Source organism: Miscanthus floridulus, chromosome 2, assembly GCF_019320115.1.
Source record: "Miscanthus floridulus cultivar M001 chromosome 2, ASM1932011v1, whole genome shotgun sequence".
NCBI classification, from domain to species: Eukaryota; Viridiplantae; Streptophyta; class Magnoliopsida; order Poales; family Poaceae; genus Miscanthus; species Miscanthus floridulus.
The window spans coordinates 45,102,358-45,127,792 of NC_089581.1; the positions used below are offsets into that span (position 1 = coordinate 45,102,358).

At 41.8% G+C, this 25,435-nt stretch overlaps 4 protein-coding genes and 1 long non-coding RNA gene across 6 annotated transcripts; 3 read left to right on the top strand and 2 right to left on the bottom strand.

Annotated features, from left to right (window-relative positions):
- The first annotated feature begins 3,250 nt into the window (after positions 1 to 3,250).
- LOC136536453 (uncharacterized) lies at positions 3,251 to 5,865 on the top strand. Its single transcript, XM_066528740.1, has 3 exons — positions 3,251 to 3,280; positions 4,557 to 4,672; positions 5,202 to 5,865. Exons 1-3 carry the CDS (start codon positions 3,251 to 3,253, stop codon positions 5,863 to 5,865), a joined length of 810 nt encoding a protein of 269 aa, XP_066384837.1.
- A 736-nt stretch (positions 5,866 to 6,601) lies between these two features.
- Positions 6,602 to 8,231, bottom strand: LOC136536454 (fructokinase-like 2, chloroplastic). Its single transcript, XM_066528741.1, has 4 exons — positions 8,115 to 8,231; positions 7,587 to 7,882; positions 6,812 to 7,467; positions 6,602 to 6,631 (listed from the first exon to the last, which is right to left on the bottom strand). Exons 1-4 carry the CDS (start codon positions 8,174 to 8,176, stop codon positions 6,602 to 6,604), a joined length of 1,044 nt encoding a protein of 347 aa, XP_066384838.1. The 5' UTR covers positions 8,177 to 8,231.
- A 146-nt stretch (positions 8,232 to 8,377) lies between these two features.
- Positions 8,378 to 13,085, top strand: LOC136523037 (uncharacterized). 2 transcript variants are annotated; one of them, XR_010776073.1, is made up of 3 exons: positions 8,378 to 8,519; positions 9,000 to 11,830; positions 13,045 to 13,085. It is a non-coding gene; the product is annotated as an uncharacterized lncRNA (long non-coding RNA). The 2 variants fall into 2 exon arrangements; XR_010776062.1 differs by lacking the exon at positions 13,045 to 13,085 and adding an exon at positions 11,914 to 12,027.
- On the bottom strand, positions 12,016 to 15,933 carry LOC136523027 (cytochrome P450 85A1). The gene is made up of 9 exons (XM_066516811.1): positions 15,375 to 15,933; positions 14,551 to 14,872; positions 13,560 to 13,709; positions 13,221 to 13,469; positions 13,043 to 13,129; positions 12,877 to 12,955; positions 12,684 to 12,790; positions 12,468 to 12,592; positions 12,016 to 12,377 (listed from the first exon to the last, which is right to left on the bottom strand). Exons 1-9 carry the CDS (start codon positions 15,563 to 15,565, stop codon positions 12,290 to 12,292), a joined length of 1,398 nt encoding a protein of 465 aa, XP_066372908.1. The 5' UTR covers positions 15,566 to 15,933; the 3' UTR covers positions 12,016 to 12,289.
- A 6,910-nt stretch (positions 15,934 to 22,843) lies between these two features.
- Positions 22,844 to 25,084, top strand: LOC136536455 (uncharacterized). The gene is given in 5 exon segments (XM_066528742.1): positions 22,844 to 22,869; positions 23,086 to 23,159; positions 23,162 to 23,510; positions 23,593 to 24,136; positions 24,533 to 25,084. Coding segments are annotated over 5 exon segments (1,545 nt in total).
- Positions 25,085 to 25,435: the final 351 nt, after the last annotated feature.

The following is a 25,435-nucleotide window of genomic DNA, read 5'->3' on the forward strand; positions in this document are numbered from 1 at the left end:
TCGCGCCGCGGTGCCACTACTGCCACCGCTTTGGTCAGGTCAGGGTCAGGCTCAGGGCAGTCAAAGCCCACCCAACCCCCATGTGTGCGCGCCTGCGCGGCGCACGCTTGCTTGTTTGTTTTCTGGCCCTGCACACCGCCCGGCCGCATGTTGGTGTATGCAGTACGGCACGGCAACTTAGGAGGGGTTTTTTTTTTCTTTCCTTTTTATATAAATTGTTTAGTAGGTATTGGATCCGGCCAATTAACAGTCACTGTACGTAATAGTACCTGCTAAAATTAGCTGTGGTAGATTTCCTAATATCAACAATAACAACTATCAATTGACATGCAGCTAACAGTTTAAATGTTAAAGTAGTTTAATGAGACAATTGTTAGTTAAGGGTTACCGCAGGTTAGGCATAGGTGTTTGTGGCGTGGTCTGGCAACTTGCGGTAGCAATCAAACAGGCCTTTTATTGAAGCTTCTAAAAGAAGAAGGGTATTATAGTTAAACGCCCTGATCGTTTCGCTGAAATTTAGCATATGCTGATGCTTATGCTGATTTGTTGTGAGAGAAAAACGTCGTTCATTCGCTGAAAAGTACCGCTGAAGTAGTGCTGCGGAATTGGGCCAAAATCATCAAATGCGTCCATCTCTTAGTTGTTGAATCTAAATATCACCAAGCTAATAATTAACCAGTCAATAGTTATGTAGCTAATATCAGTCGTGAATCATTAGTTGCTAGGGGATCCAAACATACTCTTAATCACATGAACACAAAACATTTTGGCGTTCAGGCTTGTTACCTTTGCATCATGGATATTAAGTGGTTGTTTGGATTGCCTCCAAGCAATGTTTCCTAACATGTGAAATGCTTCCATATGTTCGATTTCGGACGCTTGGACTATGATCACTGCCTGTGCATCTGCTGGGAGGCGTCCAAGCAAACATGTCCTAAGTATCCTAAATACTATGTGCATACCTCTCTCTGTACTATTGATGACTGCTGTGAATTAGATAAATCAGATACTCTGTGTTCATAGGCACACTCTTTTTGTTTCTTTTAGAAACTTGGTCTGGATGACCGGCAAATCTTGGGAGCAGACAAAAGCATGGTTTTGAATATCCAATTATAGTGTTTTCATAGAGTTTACCATTGTGATGTTGCTAATTGTTTCACTACTACTACTAATGATATTTTAGCTCTACTAAACATTGCTATTTGGTTTAGTCGTGAAATATTTTTTAGCACCACTAATATGGACCGATGCAAATATTCATTCTTTACTTGAGACGATTATAATTTATGCCTCTCTATTGTGTTATTTACTTAATCAATGTTGTAATGAACCATTGCAATTTGTTGATTCATGAATTAATTTGGATGTAATCGTAGTTGTGCGTATGTTGATTGATTTCATAAATTTAAGTAATAGACTTGAGACATGTTCCCCTAGAGGCATATAACGGTACATGTAATTGAGTTCATGATAATTAGTTAAGAATTCTTATGTTTTTTTACAAAACTATTAAATGAAACGGCTTCTACTATATCCTATTATAGCTTAATATAGCTCTGGAAAAGGCCACCACTAAATGGCTTAGTCCACTATTTATAGCCTTGGAAAGAGTCATGGTTTATTGCTAGGCACATCGTGTACTACCTAAACAAATAATAAGAACACCAACTAGCAAGCACAATAATATACTCCTCGACCACGAATAAGTGAAATTTTGGATTGTCTTAGGTTAACCGTTCTAAAGTCATACTATAACCTAACATTTTTGTTTTTTGGGGATCTTTGCAGTATAGTATATAAGAGTACTTTCGCGATAGTATACATTTATTGCATACAACAGACATTGGGAAAAATTGGTAAAAGTTAAGTGTTATACCATATTAATGTCTAAAACATCACTTATTTTCTATAAAAAAACCTTTTACGTTGCGAATTCACATAGTAGTTTTTTTTAATTTATTGACTATCAAATTTAAATACTTATATAAAATCAACAAAGTTGAGATATAGAATTCAAGTTTGGGAATGTATAATATCATCATACAACCTATGAGTAAATCGAAATTCTCCGCCTAATGCGACGTGGAGTCGAAACATTATTCAAGAACTTCTAGTTCACGCCTCCTAGTACAAACCAGGCTTCAAATTAAAACTACATAGCTCAACCCTTCATCATTTCAACCCAATGACTAGATGTTTTGTTGCACACCCAGAAGGGTTTGTGTATCATTATAGTATCAGTGGAGATGTGCTCCAAGATTCTCCATTGGGCTTGTCAACCGCCAAACACGGGTACTAATTTGCAAGCTCAACACCGAAACATCACGAATGTTAAGTGATCATGTATTTGGTGCATGCATGAGAAAGTTAAGCTCAATATATTTTCATCTTCAAAGGAGATCGATGATGTATCCTCAATCCTGTTAACGGAGATTTGTTTGTGAGTGGGGCTGATCCAATCAATCATGAGATGGCCAACAAAAAAAAATACTAATGGAAAAAGGAATGCATGCATGGGTGGTCGACGGCCGGCGCCATGTGCAGCATACATGGCCGTGTCCAGCTACTGATTGCTCATGCACAGTGCGGTGCACAATGAGATTTTAGATGCATGGATAGATTTGATATTAATCACCACTAGAGTAGTAGAATAATAAATCCATGTCCAGTAGTCTAGTGTATAGTGTACTCCCTCGAAAGAATGAAACTATGGATTGCGTGCCAGTTAAAGAGGTTTGACCAAATTTTTAATGAATGATATTCACATTTATGGTTTCAAATCAATTTATTATAAAAATAAATTTTATAATTAATCTAATGATATTAATTTGATGTTATAAATACTAATACTTCTTTATCTATAACTAGTCAAACTTAATAAAGATACTAAAACGTGATACTGTGCTAGAATTGTATTCTTTCTTGGAGTGAGGAAGTAGCATATATAGGTTCAAAACAACTTAGGCCATGTTCGTTTTGCCGAAAAGTCATGACGGAAAGTATTGTTCGCTGATTTATTATGAGATAAAAACACTGTTCGTTCGCTGAAATAGTACGGCTCGTAACGAACAGGGCCTTAGTAGTAAAACTAATCAAAAGATTAAAAAACACATACAGGGAGAGGGGGAGAGAGAGAGAGAAAGATGGTTGCAAGCAGTGCAATTGAGGTGGCACATGGGGTGGTTTCCATTGGACCATTGCTGTGGGAGAGGGGTTGATTGAGCATAGTACAAAAGTACTTGAGGCAACAATGAGCAATTACAAGAGCCAGATGGAACTGGTAGCAAATCAGGACACCAGCAATCACCTCACATGCATATCAAGTGGCTAGGAGTAAGGTTAGTTAGATCTGTGATTTAACAAGCTACATCTGTGTTTACATGAAAAATACTATATCATGACTGATACACGATGCTCGCCTTTCAGGAAGATGCATGGTAGGATATGATACTCCTACGAAGAGGTGCAGGGCTGCATCAGAGAGAGGGTGTGACCCAGGAAGCCAGGACCCTGCTGCCCCTGGCTGGCCAAAGAGTGGCTCCTCACCTACTGAGTGCATGTGAGTGTTGGCGGCAGCACATAAATAAATCCTTGGCCCTACTACACGGCCGATTCCACTGGATCTCCTGCGGCGTGCACTGCCCACTCGTGCACACCTCTGCTCCGCCTGCTCCAACTCTGTTCCCGCCCACTTTTCACTTTTAGTTTTACTGCTCAAATTACTGGCTATATATACTGGTGCTTGGTTATTGAAATACTCCATCAAAGCTGCTGTTATGATGCCACTAAAATTTCGCAGAACTTCATGCCAACAGGGCCAAACATTGCCACTAGTTTTTTCGGCAAGTTAGATCATGTTAGGTTATTGTTTGGTTTCTTGACAAATTCTTATTAAGTTGGTCACGCAAAACTTCACTCTAGCTAGGACCCATGTGTCATACGCCCATAGGGATGTAGCAAGATTTTTTTAGACAAGTCAAGTTTTTTTTTTTTGCCATGAGACAAGCCAAGTTATGGCGAGCTTTTTGTTTTTTTATACGAGCTTACCTGTGTTATTTTGTAAGAAAAATGTACGGAAAGGGATACAAACACATGAACGTGCTAAAAATGCAGAGGGCATAACTGCTCAAATCTTCTTACACAAAAGACCCTAAACAAAAAAAAAACAAAAATCAAATAAGCCCTTGGGATCTTCTGTGCTATCTAAAGATGTAGTTTTACGCTCTTCTCCATCGCCGTCAATGCCACCACCGGAGAAAAGAGAAGCCGACAAGAACCCTAAGGCCGGAGAAAGCACTATCGCATGAAGGCTTTGAAATGAGCCACAACAGTGTCTCGCCCCAGAGGATAGGAATGAGACTACGAAAGAAAAACATCGGCTAGGAATGCACCCCACGCTTCACTGACCAAGATCATGTGTACGTCGTCGGCAAATTGTGCGGTGTGTTAATATGTCAAGTGCCATTCCAAGAGTAGAGGAATTTTTTTTAGAGTTCTTAAAGGTTGATGACACATCAGGATTGGGGCTTTTTAATGTACTGTTGGATGCATTGCAGTCTCTTGATTTGAACATTGATGATGCAAGAGGTCAAGGGTATGATAATGGTTCCAATATGAAGGGAAAACATCAAGGTGTGCAGGCACGTGTGCTTGAAATTAATCCAAGAGCATTGTATATGCCATGTGCATGTCATAGTCTGAACCTTGTTCTTTGTGATATGGCAAAATCCTGTAGAAAAGCTATTACTTTTTTTGGTGTCATACAACGGATATATGCATTGTTTGCACGATCTACTAAAAAGTGGAAAATTTTGACCGATCATATTGAGAGGTTCACTGTCAAACCCTTGTCTGATACTCGTTGGGAGAGTCGAATAAAGAGTGTGCAACCTATCAGGTATCAAGCTTCTCAAATAAGATCAGCTCTGAAGGAGGTGGAAAGAACTTGTACCGAGGACCCAAAATCGGTGAGTGAAGCTGGATCATTGGTAACCACTATTGAGAATTTTGAATTTTTAGTTGGTATGGTTATTTGGGAAGATATTTTATCTGTTATCAACATGGTGAGCAAAAAGTTGCAGTCTCCAATTGTGTGCTTGGATAGTACTTTGAAACAGATAGAAGGGGTCATATCATATTTTAAGAAGTACAGAGACAGGCTTCAGTGCAAGTATTGAGACTGCAAAATCCATTGCATCTAGTTTAGATGTGGAGCCAACATTTCCTACAAAACGTAAAGGTAAAAGGAAGAAGCAATTTGATGAACAAGATTATGAAACTGAAGAATTACAACGGTCAGCTATAGATGACTTCAATGATGACTACTTCCTAGTTATTGTTGATTATGCAATTGTTTCATTGACTAGCCGATTTGATCAGCTAAAGGAATTTGAGAAAATATTTGGTTTCTTATTCAATTCGGAAAATCTAAAGTCCTTGGATCATAGTGATCTACGAGACTGTTGCACAACTTTTGTGAATACTTTTTCTCATGACAACAAGTCTGATGTTGAGTTAGATGATTTGTTCTCTGAGTTGAAAGTGTTGCAAGTAACTTTGCCAGATCAGTTGATGTCAGCATCTGAGATTCTTCACTTTGTTAAAGTTGCAGATTGCTATCCAAATGCCTCTATTGCATATCGGATTCTGTTAACTATTCCAGTGACAGTAGCATCAGCTGAAAGAAGCTTCTCCAAATTGAAGCTACTGAAAAATTGTTTGAGGTCAACTATGCTACAAGAAAGATTAAATGGCTTGGCTATGTGTAGCATTGAGAAGGATATTTTAGATACAATTGATCTTGAAAGTGTTCTTGAAGATTTTGCATCAAGAAATGCCCGAAGACGCTTTTTTAAAAAGCACTGAAGCACCGTAGTTTTATTTGAGGTAACCATCATAGTTATTTTGCTGTTTTTTATCTTCTTTGATGTACTGTTACCTTTTCAAGAAGAATTAAATATATGCTACAAGTTATATACTTTAATCGTCCTATTCAAATATTACATTGCCGGGCCCTTAGTGTCTTACTGGCCCAAGGGCCCATGAAATTTGTGGGACGGCCCTGAGGGGAGGGTGAGGTCTGATCTCTCAGCGACGGCGTGGTGCCGTGGCGGCGAGAGGAAGAGGCGACGGCTGCTCGCTGCTGCTGCCCTAGGGCTGTGCGTGAGAGGAGGCAGGGAGGCAAGGAAGTCACGTATGTAGCCCTTGGCCCTTGAGGCCAGGCAAATAACGTTTGCCTTGCTTGATTCCTTCAATAATGTTTACAAGATATATATATCCCCTCTAAGAGACCCTATTTTAAGAAATAAATATCTATTTGGGGAAAATAGCAAATAATAAAACACAAGGATAACTGGGCTATTAGCCCATCTAATTCTAGGCGCCACCTATCTGATCTGGGCTGAACTGGGCGCCCCTAGCCACTTGTACGCTGGCGCCTGGTATATTGTATACCAGTCATAACAGAGGGAGTACTAAATCCTTTAGGGAGTGACTCACACAACATGTGACTTGTGAGCACCCAGATACGAGAACTGAAAAAGTCTGAATGCAAGTTCAGAATATGACTAAATGCATTATCAAATATTTTGAAAATGCATCCTTATGTTCTGAAATAGAAGAGGACCCGCACCTACATGTGTACAAAGTGAAAAGCTATACTCTTTTCAGGATCATAAAATAAACACGCAAGAATCACATATCATTATTAATAAATAAAAAATAAATGTCGCACATTGCATCTAAAACATAAAGTATTATACATAGGATATGATATCACAGGATTTATATTTGATGATCGTTTGATATTTACCTCTTTTAGAACTGCCGGGTTGATATCAGACTGCAGGAAACAATCCTCAGCACAAGGTTTAACACAGTTTGTCTTCAGACTTCCTTCGGTTCTGACCTTCATCAAGGACACAGCAGTTGGCACTGAAGGGTCCATACAAACTGCTCGAGTTTGAACTCCACTGATGTTTAAGTGATACAGCAAACTTTGACCGTAATCATCATCACCTAATTTTCCCATGAATGCAACCCTTCCACCAATCGCGGCTAAAGCTAGAGCAACATTGGATGAAGACCCTCCTGGTGCCCTCACAAACTTATCTAGAGACCAAAACATGTCCTTCATTCTATCATGAATCTCATGATCTATAAGCCTATTGGCTGGTCTTCCAGAAGGAATAAAGGAGTATTTGGCAGGTCCAAAGCAGCACACTAGCGGAATTAAATCGTCAACGTCTCCAATATCCTCATGTAGAACTGACTCTATTTTACTTTCCAGAACGTTGGCAGAATTCTGTAGCTGAGTCTGATCTTCTCCTTCATTATAGAGCATCAAATCTTTGCCCGTATGCCCTCCATCATCATCACTAGATTCCTCTACAGTCTTAACTTTTCTCCTTCCCCTCTTCTTCGGTTCCTTGGCCTTATCCTTCTCCTCTGAGCTTGCAGCAGTAGCAGCTGTAACAGAACAGAGAAAAATTGTGACTTGTTAAGGTTCCCAGTAGAGAAAAATCATGAAAACTGCAGCATACAGAAACAAAAGTGCTGCAAAAAATGCAACCAATATGTACATTTACCTTTCTTACGGCCTCTCCTCTTAGCTTCCTTAGTCTCTTCAGCGGCCGTTTGTTCAGTGACGATTTGGTTTCCTTCTCCTTCGCCTCCCGATGTTTCAGCGGCGGCTTTCTTTCTTCCACGTCTTGGGGCTCTTTTCTTTTTAGTTGAGCTTTCACCATCGCTTTCATCGCTTAACTCATCCACAGCATCTTGAGAAGTCCTTGATGCAAAACTAACACTGCGGTTAAGCAACCTCACTGCAGACTTAGTCATGTTCTTCCCCAAAATGTTTGTCTTGTAATGTACCAATTGACCCCTGCCCACAACACAATCCAAATGAATTGACCAAACATTATTCAGGTCCGTGAATCACAGGACAGAGCCGCATTTCTAATCCCAGAATGAACAAAAAGACAATTCTGGCTCCTAATCTCCTCTATCTCACCACAGACTGCAGCGACCGTACGGGGGGAAACCGGCATGTTTCACGCGGGCTCGCATTGATAATTGGGATGTACAGCAGCGGATTCACTATGTTGAGAGATTACCTGATTCGATGATGAGGGCGCAGGGAGCAAGTGAACTGCGGAGGGAGAAGAAGAGAAGCCATCAATGGAGGGGAGTAGCAAAAATCCCAGTAGCCGCTCCAGTCCTGCTGGGAGAAGAGCGACTGTGCCCACTGCTTACTGCTCAGCAACGAGGAACAGCAAAACCCCTTGGCTGGAGCAAATTACTTATTTGCCCATAGTTCTGAGGATAAGAAGCAGAAGCGTCATAACAGGGAAGGCGTATTCCATGAGTTCGCTTTCTTAGTCTGTTCGCATAACCTCTTGTTTCTCCTCCCCGGTCGGCGCACGGCGCAGCGCTCTCCTCTTCGCCGCGTGCGCCGCCTCAAATCAAATGAAATCCGGCCTCCTCAGCACTTCTCCGATCCAAGTTTTTCCGCTCGGGAGGTATTGATATCTTCTTCGCTGCGCCCGTCGAATGGCACTCGAGTTGTTTCTTCTCACATCCATGCTGACATTTGCAAGTAGAACCCTTGATTCCTATCCTGCCTGCCACCAGTTTTCGCAACTAGTTTTAGCGGTTATTGTCGGCGTTGTTGTTTACTGTAAGAACCCTGTCGAGTTCTTGCCTCGAGGCCACAGCGATTCCGCCATTCTTGTCCGGCTCCGACTTTTCAATTTCCAGCACCGGTCACTGTTGCTCTGTTGGAATCCTATCGTGCCCCTGCTCTGGGTCTTCTCATTGTTACTGCCACAGTGCTACAGCTACAGATGTGTGAAATGAAACGCCTCTGCAGCAGATTACCGTTTCAAAGGATTGTTTAGCTTCAAATGCTCATTCTGATATAACCTGTCCATCATTTTTTTCCCCTTTCCTAAATTGACAGTTGAAACAGCCGTTTGCTAATTTTCCTCTCATGTTGGCAGTACCGAGCTTGTTGGGTCATTGACAAGAGCAGGCGTGCATTTCCCGACGCATCATTCATTTGTGGAATCCTATGTCAGTGCAAGCTCCCAAGGCCAAGAGATTGTCATTGCTTTAGGGAGCAACGTGGATGATACAATCAGTGCAGTGTAAGACGACAACCAAGCTTGGACGACATGATTCAGTCGGACGAGTCAAATAAATCGAGTAGGATTTATGCCAAACTGATGAAAATATAGTCCCAAACCAGTTGGTATGGATGTCATATTTTATGATAAGCATCAGACGAACAGAAATATGAGAGGCCAAAAGTTCTAGTTCCTTTTGAAGGATCTTCTAGGTACTGATCCTTGGATCAGTGCAAAGTTGGCATTCACTCTCAAAATGCTGAAATGTGCTGTTTAAACTGTTGAAGAACCTTCAAGGAGAGCCTTTGTTTGATCATAAAAGAGGGCCTAATAATAGTGTTACCTGTGGGTCATGGCCTCATAGACATGCTTAATCTGAAGCCAGATAGCTTTAGTTATGTGCGGAAATTCTTGAAGTGGAGGCGATCTTTTCTGAGATCAAATTTCTAGTATCTGAACTTGCAGATACAGTTGACATTGGCACTCAGTCCACACGCCATTTTGCGACAAGGCTCTCAGAAGATGAAGAGCTTCAAAGGTTGATTCCTGTGCTGGGTGCTATTGTCAAAGATACTTGAAATAGAAAGAAGCTATTATCCATGAATACAATTATATGCAAAAGTGCAAGCGAAACTGTAAACCGAGGAGTATATATGGTCAATGATGTATCTCGCAGGTGTCTTAACCTCATCGTCTCTCACATTGTATGTATATGGCAGGGGATCTATTCACATTGCAGAGAGGCTACAATTTCGGTTTATATGGCCTCTGAGCAATACTCAAGTATCTAACATGGAACTGGCAGAGATCTTTTTGAACAGAACAACAGATCTCTTCTATTAACAGAGAAGAATCAGAACAAAAAAACTGTACAGGACAAAAAACTCAAGCAGAGCTAAACAAGAACATCACACCGAGCTTGATGGGATGATTTCATACAATTTTATGGCTCAATGGAACTGGCAGAGATCCCTTGGTCGAGAATGATTGTTGACCCTGAGATTGTTCTTTTCAAAGTATTCTTAACAGAACCTCCAGCTTCTTTCTGGTGTGTCGTCCATAAGAAAAGAGATGTGTCAAGGAAGCATTATTGCTTCACATGTACTAGTATGTTACTTGAACCATCTAGGAAAAGGATTTCCAGGTTGGATGTGTAACCGTGTCAATCCCACATGCAATGGTAGATTTGATGTTGATACTACAAAGGTTTGTGATGCATTGTTGAAGCAAATAAAAGTGGGGAAGTTTTTTGACACCAAAGTCTTAAACTTGTGCTCTTGTTTTCTTCTCTTATGGAGACTTTTGCACTTGTCGATTAGTATGATATTGCTATTTCCTTTTCAATATAAACTCTCTCTTGTTAGTGAATAAGACGGCTGTACACTCTGACTTGTGTGCATATGCTTGCCTTGCTCCATGTCAGTAACTGTCAGTCCACTGATTTCCAGGAGCAACAGAATTTGGGGAACATACAATGCATTTGCATCTCTTGTACTTGTTTCACCACATGGGATGCCATCATGGCAGGGTGTTACTTTGCATATGCCTTCTTCTGTTTGAGTATGTACCAACTCTTGTGCCCAGTGCACGATTGTTCATACAACGTGCGACTGTCGTTGTCTGTTGTTACTTGTTAGTTCTGATCATAGATGGTGCGTGGAAAAATGTGGACTGACAGAAACTCTCTTCTCCCAGTGCACTACAGAATAGGAGTTTGCATGTCAATTCTTGTGAGTGCATGCATGTGGTTGCCCTGCACTCTGCTTGTATTTCTTGTCCATGTGGCCGGTCTGATTTGTATCTTGTGGGTTGGTCACTTCGTAGTAGACGTGAAAAGCAGTTAGGCTAGGTATTTACTGTTAAGCTTGACTGCTTTAGCATTTTTTTTGTATTTCAGCTAGAAGATACCTAAATTAGATTCTAAGCATTGATTCTGAACATTCTACTTTCAGATTCACGATTTTTTTTCAGTCCTTGTGTATGAAATGGCTTGTGTACGAAAAATTACCCTGCAATCTGTAATAGCTTGTGTACGAAAAAAAGTTTTACATGAATTACATAACATACCCTTTAGTGCTAGGAGTTTTCTCGTTCACAATTTGTTCCTGGTAGGCCACAAGTTAGGAATTTAAGAAAACAAAGTGCAGTAGTTTTTTTTTTAAACGATCAGAACCATTTATCTTTTAAACTTAAGTGAAATGTGCGATGACCAATTATGGATGCCCTGATGATAGGTTTTACTGCAACAGAGTTGAAACAGATAGAATCAAGTTACCAAAACTCTATGTTAGATCCTTTTTTGTGCACTCTTTATTTACATGGCTGATCAAGGATATTGGTTGTTCCAGGAAAATTTGCCCTTCGCCGAAAGCTGAAATCTTGTAGTATCTACAATTTTGAGATTTACTAGTAGTGCATTAACAGCATTGTTCTCGGAGTACGTTGGATAATGCAGTTTCATTTGCACCGAACATTGTCAATGGTGATGCTTCTAAACAACTATTGGCATCTTTTGAAGCAGCAATGAATATTGACTTCCATTATGTTGGACCTTCGATGGGAAGAGAGTGCTTTTGCTTTCATCAATGTGTTGCCTAACTAATTGAAGGAACTTGCATTGTTAACATGAGCTCATTCTTACCTTTTTATATAAGCAATTGGAAGCCTCTACCATTGAAGCAGTTATCATCTATATCCTGAATAAGGTAAAACTCTTACTCTGTTCCTCCATTAGCAATTAGCAGTCACCAATTTAGCATATCCTCAGTATGTGCTTAATGTTTTTTAGTCAGTGTCCATCCATATTTTTAGATCAGTTGGCTATTGGCATTTTTTATTCAACGGGCTCATGAAGCTGGAAATTTGCATATGGATAGCTGGTTCTGTATCATGTTCAAAAGCATAGAAGCCAAATGATACTTCTGTTTAAATTTGAAAATTGATGGACCAAAAGAATACAGGAGCATCTGGTGGCTTTCTACATCAATTTCCTAAGTAAACCTATCATACCTATATCCTCCCTATAATATTCCTATTGGCATGGACACATTTTACAAGCACCAATGGCTGTTCTAATCCTTTCAAGAGGCCAGCAGCATCAGCATCGCAGGGTTATTCTATCTAAGTCTGAATCCTATCTAAACTTCGCAAAACGTCTCACAAGTTCAGTAATCTTGAACTCGGATATGTAGCCCGTTGGGAGCTGCCACTCTGGGGAACTTTGATATTGTGTTGTTTCCCTCCTCCTCCCATCTGCAAGAGAAGATCAGCGCCAAGTCTTTCAGTGAAGAGCTCTTGAGGTTTTTCTATAGCTAGTATCAAAAACTTGTGAGAGGAACAAACCTGTAACGCGTAATGAAATAGTGAAGGAACGTTGCAATTTCAACTGTTCCTACTTCCTTCCCTGGGCACATGCGGGCACCTCCTCCAAACAACATGAAGTGTGGATGTGATTCGAGGTTCATCTCCTATTGTCAGGAAGCATTGTCAGGTTAGAATTTTGTGACATATCTTGGTGCCTATTTATTATCTGAGACGTTTGCTTGTTCTATTCCTTACCAGCCATCTCCATGGGTTGAAAACCATCGGTTCCGGGTACAGGAATGGATCATAATTTATCTCCCTTGTGTAGACATAAATTCTCCAGCCTTTTGGAATAACATACCCTGAAATAAATACATAATATTGCATTAGAACTAGCTTGAGATTTGCATCGCTATCAGTAGAAGTATGGATCCCGTAGGATTCTCACCATTCATTTCTACATCCTGGGTAGTTTTCCTCAGCAGCCCATTGACAACTGTAGCTAGTCTTAGAGTCTCATAAATGACCTGCATATTAGAAGAATAAATTAGTTTGTCGTGTCCATAGTACAATTCTACTCTGACTGCTTTCTGGGTGTATCATCTCCAACTTACAGCTTTGGTGAAGGTCATTGACTTATAATCATTCCAGTCAAGGGCATCCTCTGGTGATTTAGCCTTCCTGATGTCAAGATGCTCTTTCTGCAACAGTCAACAGATCATCCCTAAGCTCATGGATTATAGGACTAATCGCTTTGCGGTAGAATTGAACTTGGTTGCGAAGTATATGTACCCTGATTTGTTCAAGAGCTTTTGGATTGTCCGATAGGTACTTCACCGCCATCATCGAGGTGGTCGACACGGTTTCATACCCAGAGTATATGAGGGTGATAAGAAGGTCAATGATCTGGTCATCACTGAGCTTCGCCCTGGTGCCTTCATTGCCGCTCAACAGCGCATCCAGCATGTCATCTTGAGCGCAACCAGAGGACCTCCGGTCCGCGATCATCTGCCGCAGCATTGCCACAAGCTTCTTCCTTGCCTGAAAGACAACACTGCTGTTGTTAGAGTGCTCAGTTCAGCTCAACTTTTTTCTTCTGATGTTTTCAGGTATGCAAGCAATGAACAGTACCTGGAGCCCTTTGCTGTAGTTGGTTCCTGGGATGTTGATTGGCAGGGAGAAGGTGCCAAGTACAAGGGTGTACAGCTCTGCCTTTAGGGCATCAGAGAGTGGGCCAGCAGAGATGCCAGCAATCTGCCTGAGAGCTGAGAGCAAAGCCATCTGATGAAAAAAAACAAAGAAAACAAAGGCAGATAAGATTCCATAATAATAAGTTGCCATGCTACGCTATGGAAGAGGTATGGAATTCAGCACCCAGCCAAGTGCTTCTTTTGCATTGAGACATGTGATGGTGATGATGGTGCATGGAGTGTTTGTTGTGCACTTTGGAATGTGTATATATAGAGAGAGAGAAAAGAGAGGGGGAGGGGAGTTTCCTTTCCCCTCTGTCTGCCCTTTTCTTCGGCTCATAAATTTTTGCCAATCCAGCAGTGCAGTACAGGTTCTAGAAAGCCAAAGATTCCCCTTTTGGTAGAGAGAGAGGAAGGGATGGGGAAGATCCCTTCCTTTTGCTCGCAACTCTTTTGAAATCAACAGTCGATGAATTCCTCAGTTTTCAAGGGGCACCATCATTCTGCCGTGTCGGCCAGCCTATGGCATTGCCTCTCTGGATCCGAGTCGGAGGGCAAGTGAAAAATGGTGGCGGTGGGTGCTGTAAAAATTGAGGAATGTGTCCCATTCCACTTTCAGTCAGATTTGTTGCCAAAGCAATGTCAACAGCAATGGCAATTTGGCCACTGAAATGCAATATAGTCAAGGTAAATCAGTAATCTTTCAACCGTGGGCCCCACAAAATTACTGCTTTTTCCCCCTTTTTTTTTCCTTCGTCACCCTTTTCCAGCCGGCTGTTCTCTCGCTGTTTTTCTTTTTTCTCTCTTTTTCTGTCAGAGCTCACGAGTCAAGGAGGTTTGCACAGCATCAAGAGCATCAGAGCAAAAGAAGAGAGCATAACAACAACAACAACAACTGCGTCCTAGTGTATCTGTGTATTACACTACCATACCTCCTTGGTCATCTCCTGGATGTCGACGCGTCGTTCGGCCCAGCCGTGGAGGTGGGCGCGCATGAAGGCGTCGATCTTGGGGAGGAGCGCGGCGCGGATCATGTGGGGCCGAGTGAGCGCGAGCATGGCGCCGCGCATGGCGCGGTGGAGCGGGCCGTGCACGGCGGCGATGTTGTTGGGCCCCAGGATGTCGAGCATGGACTGCGGGTAGCCCGGGACGAAGCCGGCGCCCTCGCTGGCCAGCGTCCGGCGGTTCAGCTCCGGCTCCATGCACACAACCGTGGGGCAGCCCAGGATGTGCGTCCGGAACAGGCTCCCGTACCTGCCACCATGCCGCCAATGATTTTACCATAAGCTTCTTCATGCTTCTGTGCTTGCTTGCTGTTACTGTTAGCAAATGATTTATTTTACCATGACTAGACTAGCTATGCTTATTATTCTGTATATAATGGAAAGACTGTTTTTTTTTTCCTTCCTCATGTCTGGCAGCAGTGGCAGTATATGATAAGGTGGTGGTGGCGTGGTGCTTTAGGAGGATGATGATGGCATGGAACTAAGGTAATCAGCCAGCAGAGAGGAGAGCTGGAACAGGAACAGTGCGGGGCTGCGAGCTTTTGGGGAACACGACACTGATGCTCCGCCTCTTCCTTCTCCTCCGGATCGCCGCTTTTTGTTTTTTCTTTTTTCATTCTAGTACTACTATGCTTTCTTTCTTTCTTTCTAACGAATGATTGATCCGGTGACAGACACTGCAGTTGGCAAGGCGAAGGCAAGCGAGCAGGGCACGGACGGCGAGCGGAATGCGGACGGGGTTGGTATGGTACCTGAGCCGCCTCTGCTTCATGAAGCTGGGCCCCTGCTTGAGGAACTCGGTGGTCTCGCCGAAGAGCGGCCACCCCATTGTGCCCGGCGGCAGGCCCCGGCGGCGGCTGTACCGGAGCTCGTTCCACCGCAGCAGCAGGCTGCTCGCCAGCACCACGCCGAGCACGGCCACCAGGAGCAACAGCAGCGCCATCACTTCTATCTCTCTCGCTCGCTTGCTCTTCCAGCAGGAGGAAGAGGAGGGGGAGGCTGCTTCTTCCTGCTGCAGGAATGGTGGTGTGCTCCAACTCCGTGCACGGCAGAGCAAGGAGAGGTCTTGCTTTGCTCGCTGTTGTACCGGGGCGCCGAGCAGCCCTTTATATAGGCCACAGGCACACCAGGTCACCGAGGCACTATCTTATGAATTGCCACCCGGCCTCTTTCCTCTCTTTTTTTTTTCGTTTTCTTTCATTTCATTTAAGCCCCGTTTAGATGCCAAAATTTTTGGTTTTTTTTTTTTGCTACTGTAGCACTTTCGTTTATATTTGGTAAAAATTGTCCAATTATGGACTATTTAGGCTTAAAAGATTCGTCTCGTCAATTACGGGTAAACTGTGTAATTCGTTATTCTTTTTATCTATATTTAATATTCTATATATATGCCGTAAGATTTGATGTGACGGAGAATCTTAAAAAATTTTGGATTTTGGCTTCGGAGCCTTATTTTCTCTACAGTGTATCACTTAAATTGCGTTGCAGAATAGATAGAGGAGGAGGAGGAGGAGGAGGAGCTCGAGCTAGGGTCCACATTCCAAGGCGAGGCTTGACCGTGGGGTCACGACAAGCGTCAGAGCTCAGAGCGGCACAGGGAGGCAGCAGAGCGGAGCAGGTTGTGTGTGTGCAATGAGAATCCTGCTGGCCGGCCCGCTAGGCTTGAAGACGGAAGAGATCAACAACGGCAAAGAAAGAAAGAAATTGGAGCATCGGCAGCAGCAGCGTCTGATGACCTCTCGATCGAGCTATCCATTGCAGCCGTGTGCCCGTGCGCAGTGTGCAGTGGCCTTGGGAACGACGCTGCCTCGCGCCGCGGTGCCACTACTGCCACCGCTTTGGTCAGGTCAGGGTCAGGCTCAGGGCAGTCAAAGCCCACCCAACCCCCATGTGTGCGCGCCTGCGCGGCGCACGCTTGCTTGTTTGTTTTCTGGCCCTGCACACCGCCCGGCCGCATGTTGGTGTATGCAGTACGGCACGGCAACTTAGGAGGGGTTTTTTTTTTCTTTCCTTTTTATATAAATTGTTTAGTAGGTATTGGATCCGGCCAATTAACAGTCACTGTACGTAATAGTACCTGCTAAAATTAGCTGTGGTAGATTTCCTAATATCAACAATAACAACTATCAATTGACATGCAGCTAACAGTTTAAATGTTAAAGTAGTTTAATGAGACAATTGTTAGTTAAGGGTTACCGCAGGTTAGGCATAGGTGTTTGTGGCGTGGTCTGGCAACTTGCGGTAGCAATCAAACAGGCCTTTTATTGAAGCTTCTAAAAGAAGAAGGGTATTATAGTTAAACGCCCTGATCGTTTCGCTGAAATTTAGCATATGCTGATGCTTATGCTGATTTGTTGTGAGAGAAAAACGTCGTTCATTCGCTGAAAAGTACCGCTGAAGTAGTGCTGCGGAATTGGGCCAAAATCATCAAATGCGTCCATCTCTTAGTTGTTGAATCTAAATATCACCAAGCTAATAATTAACCAGTCAATAGTTATGTAGCTAATATCAGTCGTGAATCATTAGTTGCTAGGGGATCCAAACATACTCTTAATCACATGAACACAAAACATTTTGGCGTTCAGGCTTGTTACCTTTGCATCATGGATATTAAGTGGTTGTTTGGATTGCCTCCAAGCAATGTTTCCTAACATGTGAAATGCTTCCATATGTTCGATTTCGGACGCTTGGACTATGATCACTGCCTGTGCATCTGCTGGGAGGCGTCCAAGCAAACATGTCCTAAGTATCCTAAATACTATGTGCATACCTCTCTCTGTACTATTGATGACTGCTGTGAATTAGATAAATCAGATACTCTGTGTTCATAGGCACACTCTTTTTGTTTCTTTTAGAAACTTGGTCTGGATGACCGGCAAATCTTGGGAGCAGACAAAAGCATGGTTTTGAATATCCAATTATAGTGTTTTCATAGAGTTTACCATTGTGATGTTGCTAATTGTTTCACTACTACTACTAATGATATTTTAGCTCTACTAAACATTGCTATTTGGTTTAGTCGTGAAATATTTTTTAGCACCACTAATATGGACCGATGCAAATATTCATTCTTTACTTGAGACGATTATAATTTATGCCTCTCTATTGTGTTATTTACTTAATCAATGTTGTAATGAACCATTGCAATTTGTTGATTCATGAATTAATTTGGATGTAATCGTAGTTGTGCGTATGTTGATTGATTTCATAAATTTAAGTAATAGACTTGAGACATGTTCCCCTAGAGGCATATAACGGTACATGTAATTGAGTTCATGATAATTAGTTAAGAATTCTTATGTTTTTTTACAAAACTATTAAATGAAACGGCTTCTACTATATCCTATTATAGCTTAATATAGCTCTGGAAAAGGCCACCACTAAATGGCTTAGTCCACTATTTATAGCCTTGGAAAGAGTCATGGTTTATTGCTAGGCACATCGTGTACTACCTAAACAAATAATAAGAACACCAACTAGCAAGCACAATAATATACTCCTCGACCACGAATAAGTGAAATTTTGGATTGTCTTAGGTTAACCGTTCTAAAGTCATACTATAACCTAACATTTTTGTTTTTTGGGGATCTTTGCAGTATAGTATATAAGAGTACTTTCGCGATAGTATACATTTATTGCATACAACAGACATTGGGAAAAATTGGTAAAAGTTAAGTGTTATACCATATTAATGTCTAAAACATCACTTATTTTCTATAAAAAAACCTTTTACGTTGCGAATTCACATAGTAGTTTTTTTTAATTTATTGACTATCAAATTTAAATACTTATATAAAATCAACAAAGTTGAGATATAGAATTCAAGTTTGGGAATGTATAATATCATCATACAACCTATGAGTAAATCGAAATTCTCCGCCTAATGCGACGTGGAGTCGAAACATTATTCAAGAACTTCTAGTTCACGCCTCCTAGTACAAACCAGGCTTCAAATTAAAACTACATAGCTCAACCCTTCATCATTTCAACCCAATGACTAGATGTTTTGTTGCACACCCAGAAGGGTTTGTGTATCATTATAGTATCAGTGGAGATGTGCTCCAAGATTCTCCATTGGGCTTGTCAACCGCCAAACACGGGTACTAATTTGCAAGCTCAACACCGAAACATCACGAATGTTAAGTGATCATGTATTTGGTGCATGCATGAGAAAGTTAAGCTCAATATATTTTCATCTTCAAAGGAGATCGATGATGTATCCTCAATCCTGTTAACGGAGATTTGTTTGTGAGTGGGGCTGATCCAATCAATCATGAGATGGCCAACAAAAAAAAATACTAATGGAAAAAGGAATGCATGCATGGGTGGTCGACGGCCGGCGCCATGTGCAGCATACATGGCCGTGTCCAGCTACTGATTGCTCATGCACAGTGCGGTGCACAATGAGATTTTAGATGCATGGATAGATTTGATATTAATCACCACTAGAGTAGTAGAATAATAAATCCATGTCCAGTAGTCTAGTGTATAGTGTACTCCCTCGAAAGAATGAAACTATGGATTGCGTGCCAGTTAAAGAGGTTTGACCAAATTTTTAATGAATGATATTCACATTTATGGTTTCAAATCAATTTATTATAAAAATAAATTTTATAATTAATCTAATGATATTAATTTGATGTTATAAATACTAATACTTCTTTATCTATAACTAGTCAAACTTAATAAAGATACTAAAACGTGATACTGTGCTAGAATTGTATTCTTTCTTGGAGTGAGGAAGTAGCATATATAGGTTCAAAACAACTTAGGCCATGTTCGTTTTGCCGAAAAGTCATGACGGAAAGTATTGTTCGCTGATTTATTATGAGATAAAAACACTGTTCGTTCGCTGAAATAGTACGGCTCGTAACGAACAGGGCCTTAGTAGTAAAACTAATCAAAAGATTAAAAAACACATACAGGGAGAGGGGGAGAGAGAGAGAGAAAGATGGTTGCAAGCAGTGCAATTGAGGTGGCACATGGGGTGGTTTCCATTGGACCATTGCTGTGGGAGAGGGGTTGATTGAGCATAGTACAAAAGTACTTGAGGCAACAATGAGCAATTACAAGAGCCAGATGGAACTGGTAGCAAATCAGGACACCAGCAATCACCTCACATGCATATCAAGTGGCTAGGAGTAAGGTTAGTTAGATCTGTGATTTAACAAGCTACATCTGTGTTTACATGAAAAATACTATATCATGACTGATACACGATGCTCGCCTTTCAGGAAGATGCATGGTAGGATATGATACTCCTACGAAGAGGTGCAGGGCTGCATCAGAGAGAGGGTGTGACCCAGGAAGCCAGGACCCTGCTGCCCCTGGCTGGCCAAAGAGTGGCTCCTCACCTACTGAGTGCATGTGAGTGTTGGCGGCAGCACATAAATAAATCCTTGGCCCTACTACACGGCCGATTCCACTGGATCTCCTGCGGCGTGCACTGCCCACTCGTGCACACCTCTGCTCCGCCTGCTCCAACTCTGTTCCCGCCCACTTTTCACTTTTAGTTTTACTGCTCAAATTACTGGCTATATATACTGGTGCTTGGTTATTGAAATACTCCATCAAAGCTGCTGTTATGATGCCACTAAAATTTCGCAGAACTTCATGCCAACAGGGCCAAACATTGCCACTAGTTTTTTCGGCAAGTTAGATCATGTTAGGTTATTGTTTGGTTTCTTGACAAATTCTTATTAAGTTGGTCACGCAAAACTTCACTCTAGCTAGGACCCATGTGTCATACGCCCATAGGGATGTAGCAAGATTTTTTTAGACAAGTCAAGTTTTTTTTTTTTGCCATGAGACAAGCCAAGTTATGGCGAGCTTTTTGTTTTTTTATACGAGCTTACCTGTGTTATTTTGTAAGAAAAATGTACGGAAAGGGATACAAACACATGAACGTGCTAAAAATGCAGAGGGCATAACTGCTCAAATCTTCTTACACAAAAGACCCTAAACAAAAAAAAAACAAAAATCAAATAAGCCCTTGGGATCTTCTGTGCTATCTAAAGATGTAGTTTTACGCTCTTCTCCATCGCCGTCAATGCCACCACCGGAGAAAAGAGAAGCCGACAAGAACCCTAAGGCCGGAGAAAGCACTATCGCATGAAGGCTTTGAAATGAGCCACAACAGTGTCTCGCCCCAGAGGATAGGAATGAGACTACGAAAGAAAAACATCGGCTAGGAATGCACCCCACGCTTCACTGACCAAGATCATGTGTACGTCGTCGGCAAGCACCGAGATCAGAGCACGGGTCCATCCACCGCAAAAGCCCCCAACCTACCCGCTATCCCTCTGCTCCACATCACCGGAACCAGTACCATATCTTGTTGAAGCACCAACCATGAACCTCCTAAACATAAACCACCAAGATCTAGAAGATAATAGTCGCCAGTGTCGACTTCCGATCTAGTGGACACCACCCTCACAGGCACCTCGCCTGCGTCGGATAACGTAACAACGAGATGGTGACGATGTCGGAGGGACTTATAACTTATTCTGAAGTTGCGCTACCACCACCAACTTTGTCGCCGCTGCCTAGGACACCAAGCCCAGAGAAACAAGGACCTAACCTCCCGCACACTAGGAATCCATGTTTTGCCTCTCCTCCACGTGACGTGAAGGCCATTGGAGTCAAGGAAGACCGTTGATCATGGCAATAGAGCCCGAAGACCTAGGGTCCCTTGTTTTTGTCAGTCTCCTTTTCTAGAGAAAGACTTCAAAGGCTCGGAAAGGAAAGGTTGAATTCCTATTTCGTGGCAAGATTTTTCTTGACCAGGAGTTAGCCAAGTTTGGCGCGGAAGTGTGTCAACACTAGCAATTATAGGCCATATCAATCAAACATGTCTTGTTGATTTGTGATATACTCTCTCCGTCTTGAAATAAATCAAGTCGTAGAGTCACCCTAAGTCAAATTGTTTTAAGTTTAACCAACTTTATGAGGAAAAGTAACAACTAACAACATCTGCGACACCAAAAAAATGATTTACTTTGGGACGGAGGGTTTAGTAGCTAATTTTATGTGTTCTTTTTGTTGACACTGGTACTTAGGCCCTATTTGGATGCATAGGGCTAATTGCTAGCCATATAATATCTAGCCCAAATTAGCTCGGGTTCATCCAAACAAGGGGCTAATTTATTAGCCAAGTCTACACCTAGTTGTTAGTCAACTAGCTGGTCAGCCTCAACTAATTTGGACTAATTTTTAATCCTGACTAGTAACTAGCTTTGATCCAAACATGCCCTTAAATCTAGAGTTTAAGTTAATTATTTTAATTTGGACGAAGTTTATTTCCTATGTAGTTTTTTGTTGTTGTGACACTTAAATCTAGAGCTTAGATCGAACACTGCGAGTTGCCTGTGATATTCCTCTGTGGGCATAATAACAAATAGGAGTAGTCAGGGGCGGATCCAAGGCCCGGGCTGCCTGGGCTGTAGCCCGGGGCGCGGCCCATTAAATCTAGGAACAAGTTTCACAAAAAACACAAAAAAAGCCTTGGCAGCCCAATAGCCCCCCCTGGCATGAATGCAGCCCAACTAGTATTCTAGTTAGCCCTGGCCGCACGGCAAAGCACGCAGCGCAGTGACCCTTGGCCTGATCGACTTTTCACATTCGCGCCTCGCTCCGTGCGGCCTGCGCGATTCGACTCCCTCGGGAAGTCGCGATCGCGAGTCGGAGTCGCGACCTGGCGACGTCGCTCGCCGCCCGGTCGATCTCAGACTCCGCCACTCCGGCCTCCGCGATCTTCAGTGGGCAGCGGCACGTCGTCCACTGTGGCACTGTCCACTCGGTCATCTTGCAGTCCTGCTCGGCTGTCCCTGCAGGAAGCACGCAGGTGAGAAGAGATCCAATATTCCCAATTCCCATCCCTAATTCTTTCAAGTCTGTACTATAGTCTGTAGAGTCAGGTGTCTAGAGGATGTTAATTGATAATTATTATTTCTTAATTCATATCCAATGTGTTTTAGGATGGAAAGATATTATGCTAAGAAAGATGCATCAAATAGTAATACAGGAAATAAAGAGACATAGAGTCGGCTTGAACAGAAAAGACTAAGGATTGAACTTGATTTGAGAGATATAGTTGATGATCCAGGCAATAGAAAGCCAATTGATGAGTTTCATCATGACATTAGGGATGAGGCTAGGAGAGCGTATCTACAGAAAGGTCCATATAGGCCAACTGGTCATAAGTTTCCAAAAACAAAAGTCAATGGTAAAGGTCAAGCAAGAGGATTTGTTGGGTCATGGTTTGATCAATTTGATTGGTTAGAGTACAGTGTAACCAAGGATGCAGCCTATTGCTTTTATTGCTATCTCTTTAAGCCACAACAAATTGGGTTTCACAGTAATGATACATTCACTAGAGTTGGGTTCAGAAATTGGAAGAATGCAAAGGATTCTTTCAAGGAGCATGCTCAATCAGTTGATGGCTTTCACAGTAATGCAATGAAGCGTGCACTTGACTTCAAAAATCAGAGACAAAGTGTTGAACATGTGTGGACTGTGACAAGCGCAGCAGAAGAGGAGGCATATAAAGCTCGTTTAACTATTATGTTAGGCATTGCTAGATTTCTCCTTTTACAAGCTCTAGCCTTTCGTGGACATGATGAGTCTAAAACATCAAAAAACAAAGGGAACTTTCGGGAGATGCTTGAATGGTACAGAAAGAAGCATCCGAAGGCTGCACTTGTGACGGGTGAAAATGCTCCAGGCAATAATCAAATGAGTTGCCCAATAGTTCAGAAAGATTTGGTTAGAGCTTGCGCAGAGGAGACAAGTGAGTTAATTAAAAATGAAATTGGAGATCGTTGCTTTGCGGTGCTTGTTGATGAGGCTCGTGATGCATCTATTAAGGAACAAATGGCTGTGGTTGTGAGGTATATATCATCTCTTAATTTGTGTATTTCATTGATTTTATTTTTTCTTTCCAATAAATATATTTTTTCTTTTCTCTTGTAGGTTTGTCAATGATAAAGGAAATGTCATTGAGAGGTTTCTTGGCATTGAACATGTTTCTGACACCACATCACATTCACTAAAGGAAGCATTGGATACTATGCTTAGGAGGTATGGTCTATCTATTTCCAAGATTAGAGGACAAGGATATGATGGAGCTTCAAACATGAGAGGACAGTTTCATGGATTACAAAGGCTGGTATTGAATGAAAACCCATTTGCCTTTTACATCCACTGTTTTGCTCATCAATTGCAACTTGTGGTAGTTTCTGTAGCCAAGTGTTGTACTTCAACATTTGATTTCTTCAATTATGTCACTTCAATTGTCAATACTGTTAGTGTTTCTTGCAAAAGAAAAGATCAACTCCTCCAAAATCACCATGACCATCTTGTTCAGCAATTAGATAGTGGTGATATTTTTCCTGGGAGAGAGAAAAACCAAGAAACTAGTCTTGCTAGGCCTGGTGATACACGGTGGGGAACACATCACAAAACATTGGCACGTCTTATGCTCATGTGGGGTTCTGTACTTGAGGTGTTAGAGAATGTTAGTGAAGATGGAACTGATGGGGAAAAGAAAACTATTGCATCTGGATTAATAACAAAAATGGAGTCATTTGAATTTGTGTTCATATTACATCTTATGATTAGAGTATTGGGGTTGACTCAAGAAATATCACAATGTTTGCAAAGGAAAAATTAGAACATTGTTCGTGCAATAGGATTGATTGGTTTTGTGATGAGAAATATGAATGCCACGAGGGAAAATGGTTGGGATGATCTTTTTGAAGAGGTCAAAAGCTTTTGTGTCCAAAAGAAGATAGACATTCCTAATATGGAAGATATGATACCAGTTAGAGGTCGTTCCAAATTCCGTGGTGCCAAATTAGTGACACACTACCATCATTTTCATCATGGAATTTTCATTGCTGTGATTGATCAGATTCTTTGTGAGTTAAACAATCGGTTTCCAGAAAGATCAACTCAACTCTTGAGATGTGTTGCTTGTCTTGATCCGAATGGTTCTTTTGCTAACTTTGAGATAGAGCAATTAGTTGAGCTTGCTAAGATCTATAAAGATGACTTCAGTGATTATGATTGTGAAAAGCTAAGGGGTGACCTCCTGGTATTTATTGATGATGTCAAACATGATAGAGATTTTGGCACATGTACTGATCTTGGTAACCTTGCTGAGAAGATGGTTCAAAGTGATAGACATACACATTTCCCTTTGGTGTATCGTCTCATTGAACTTGCATTGATTTTGCCGGTGGCAACAGCAACAGTTGAAAGAGCATTCTCCGCTATGAATATTATCAAGACCGAACGGAGGAATAAAATGAATGATGAATGGATGAATAATAGCATGATATGCTATATCGAGCGGGATTTGTTTGCATCAGTTGAAGATGATAAAATTTTGAAGCGCTTTCAAGGTTTCAAAAACCGAAAGATAAATTTGCCACGCGAGCGCCCGAGGTGCGTATTGTTTTAGTAAATTTCATTTTATAATGCTATCTTGATATATGAAGAAGTATGACATTTTAAAAATTATGTAGCATTGAGCGTGGTGGTTCAAGTGGTGTGAATTCGTGAAGACGGAAGACATCAGGCATGGATTTTTTTTTATTATGGAAGGCTCTTTGTATTTGGTACTTTTCTATTCTCGTCATGGTTCTATGTATCTTTGAGCACTTTGAATTGATATCAATATTTGCTATATCTATTAGTCTACTGTGTACAGTGAGCAAAAAAAAATTTTGCCCTCTATTATTTAGCCCCCCCCCCCCCCCCCCCCCCCCCCCCCCCCTCGGTCCATTTCTGGATCCGCCACTGGGAGTAGTCC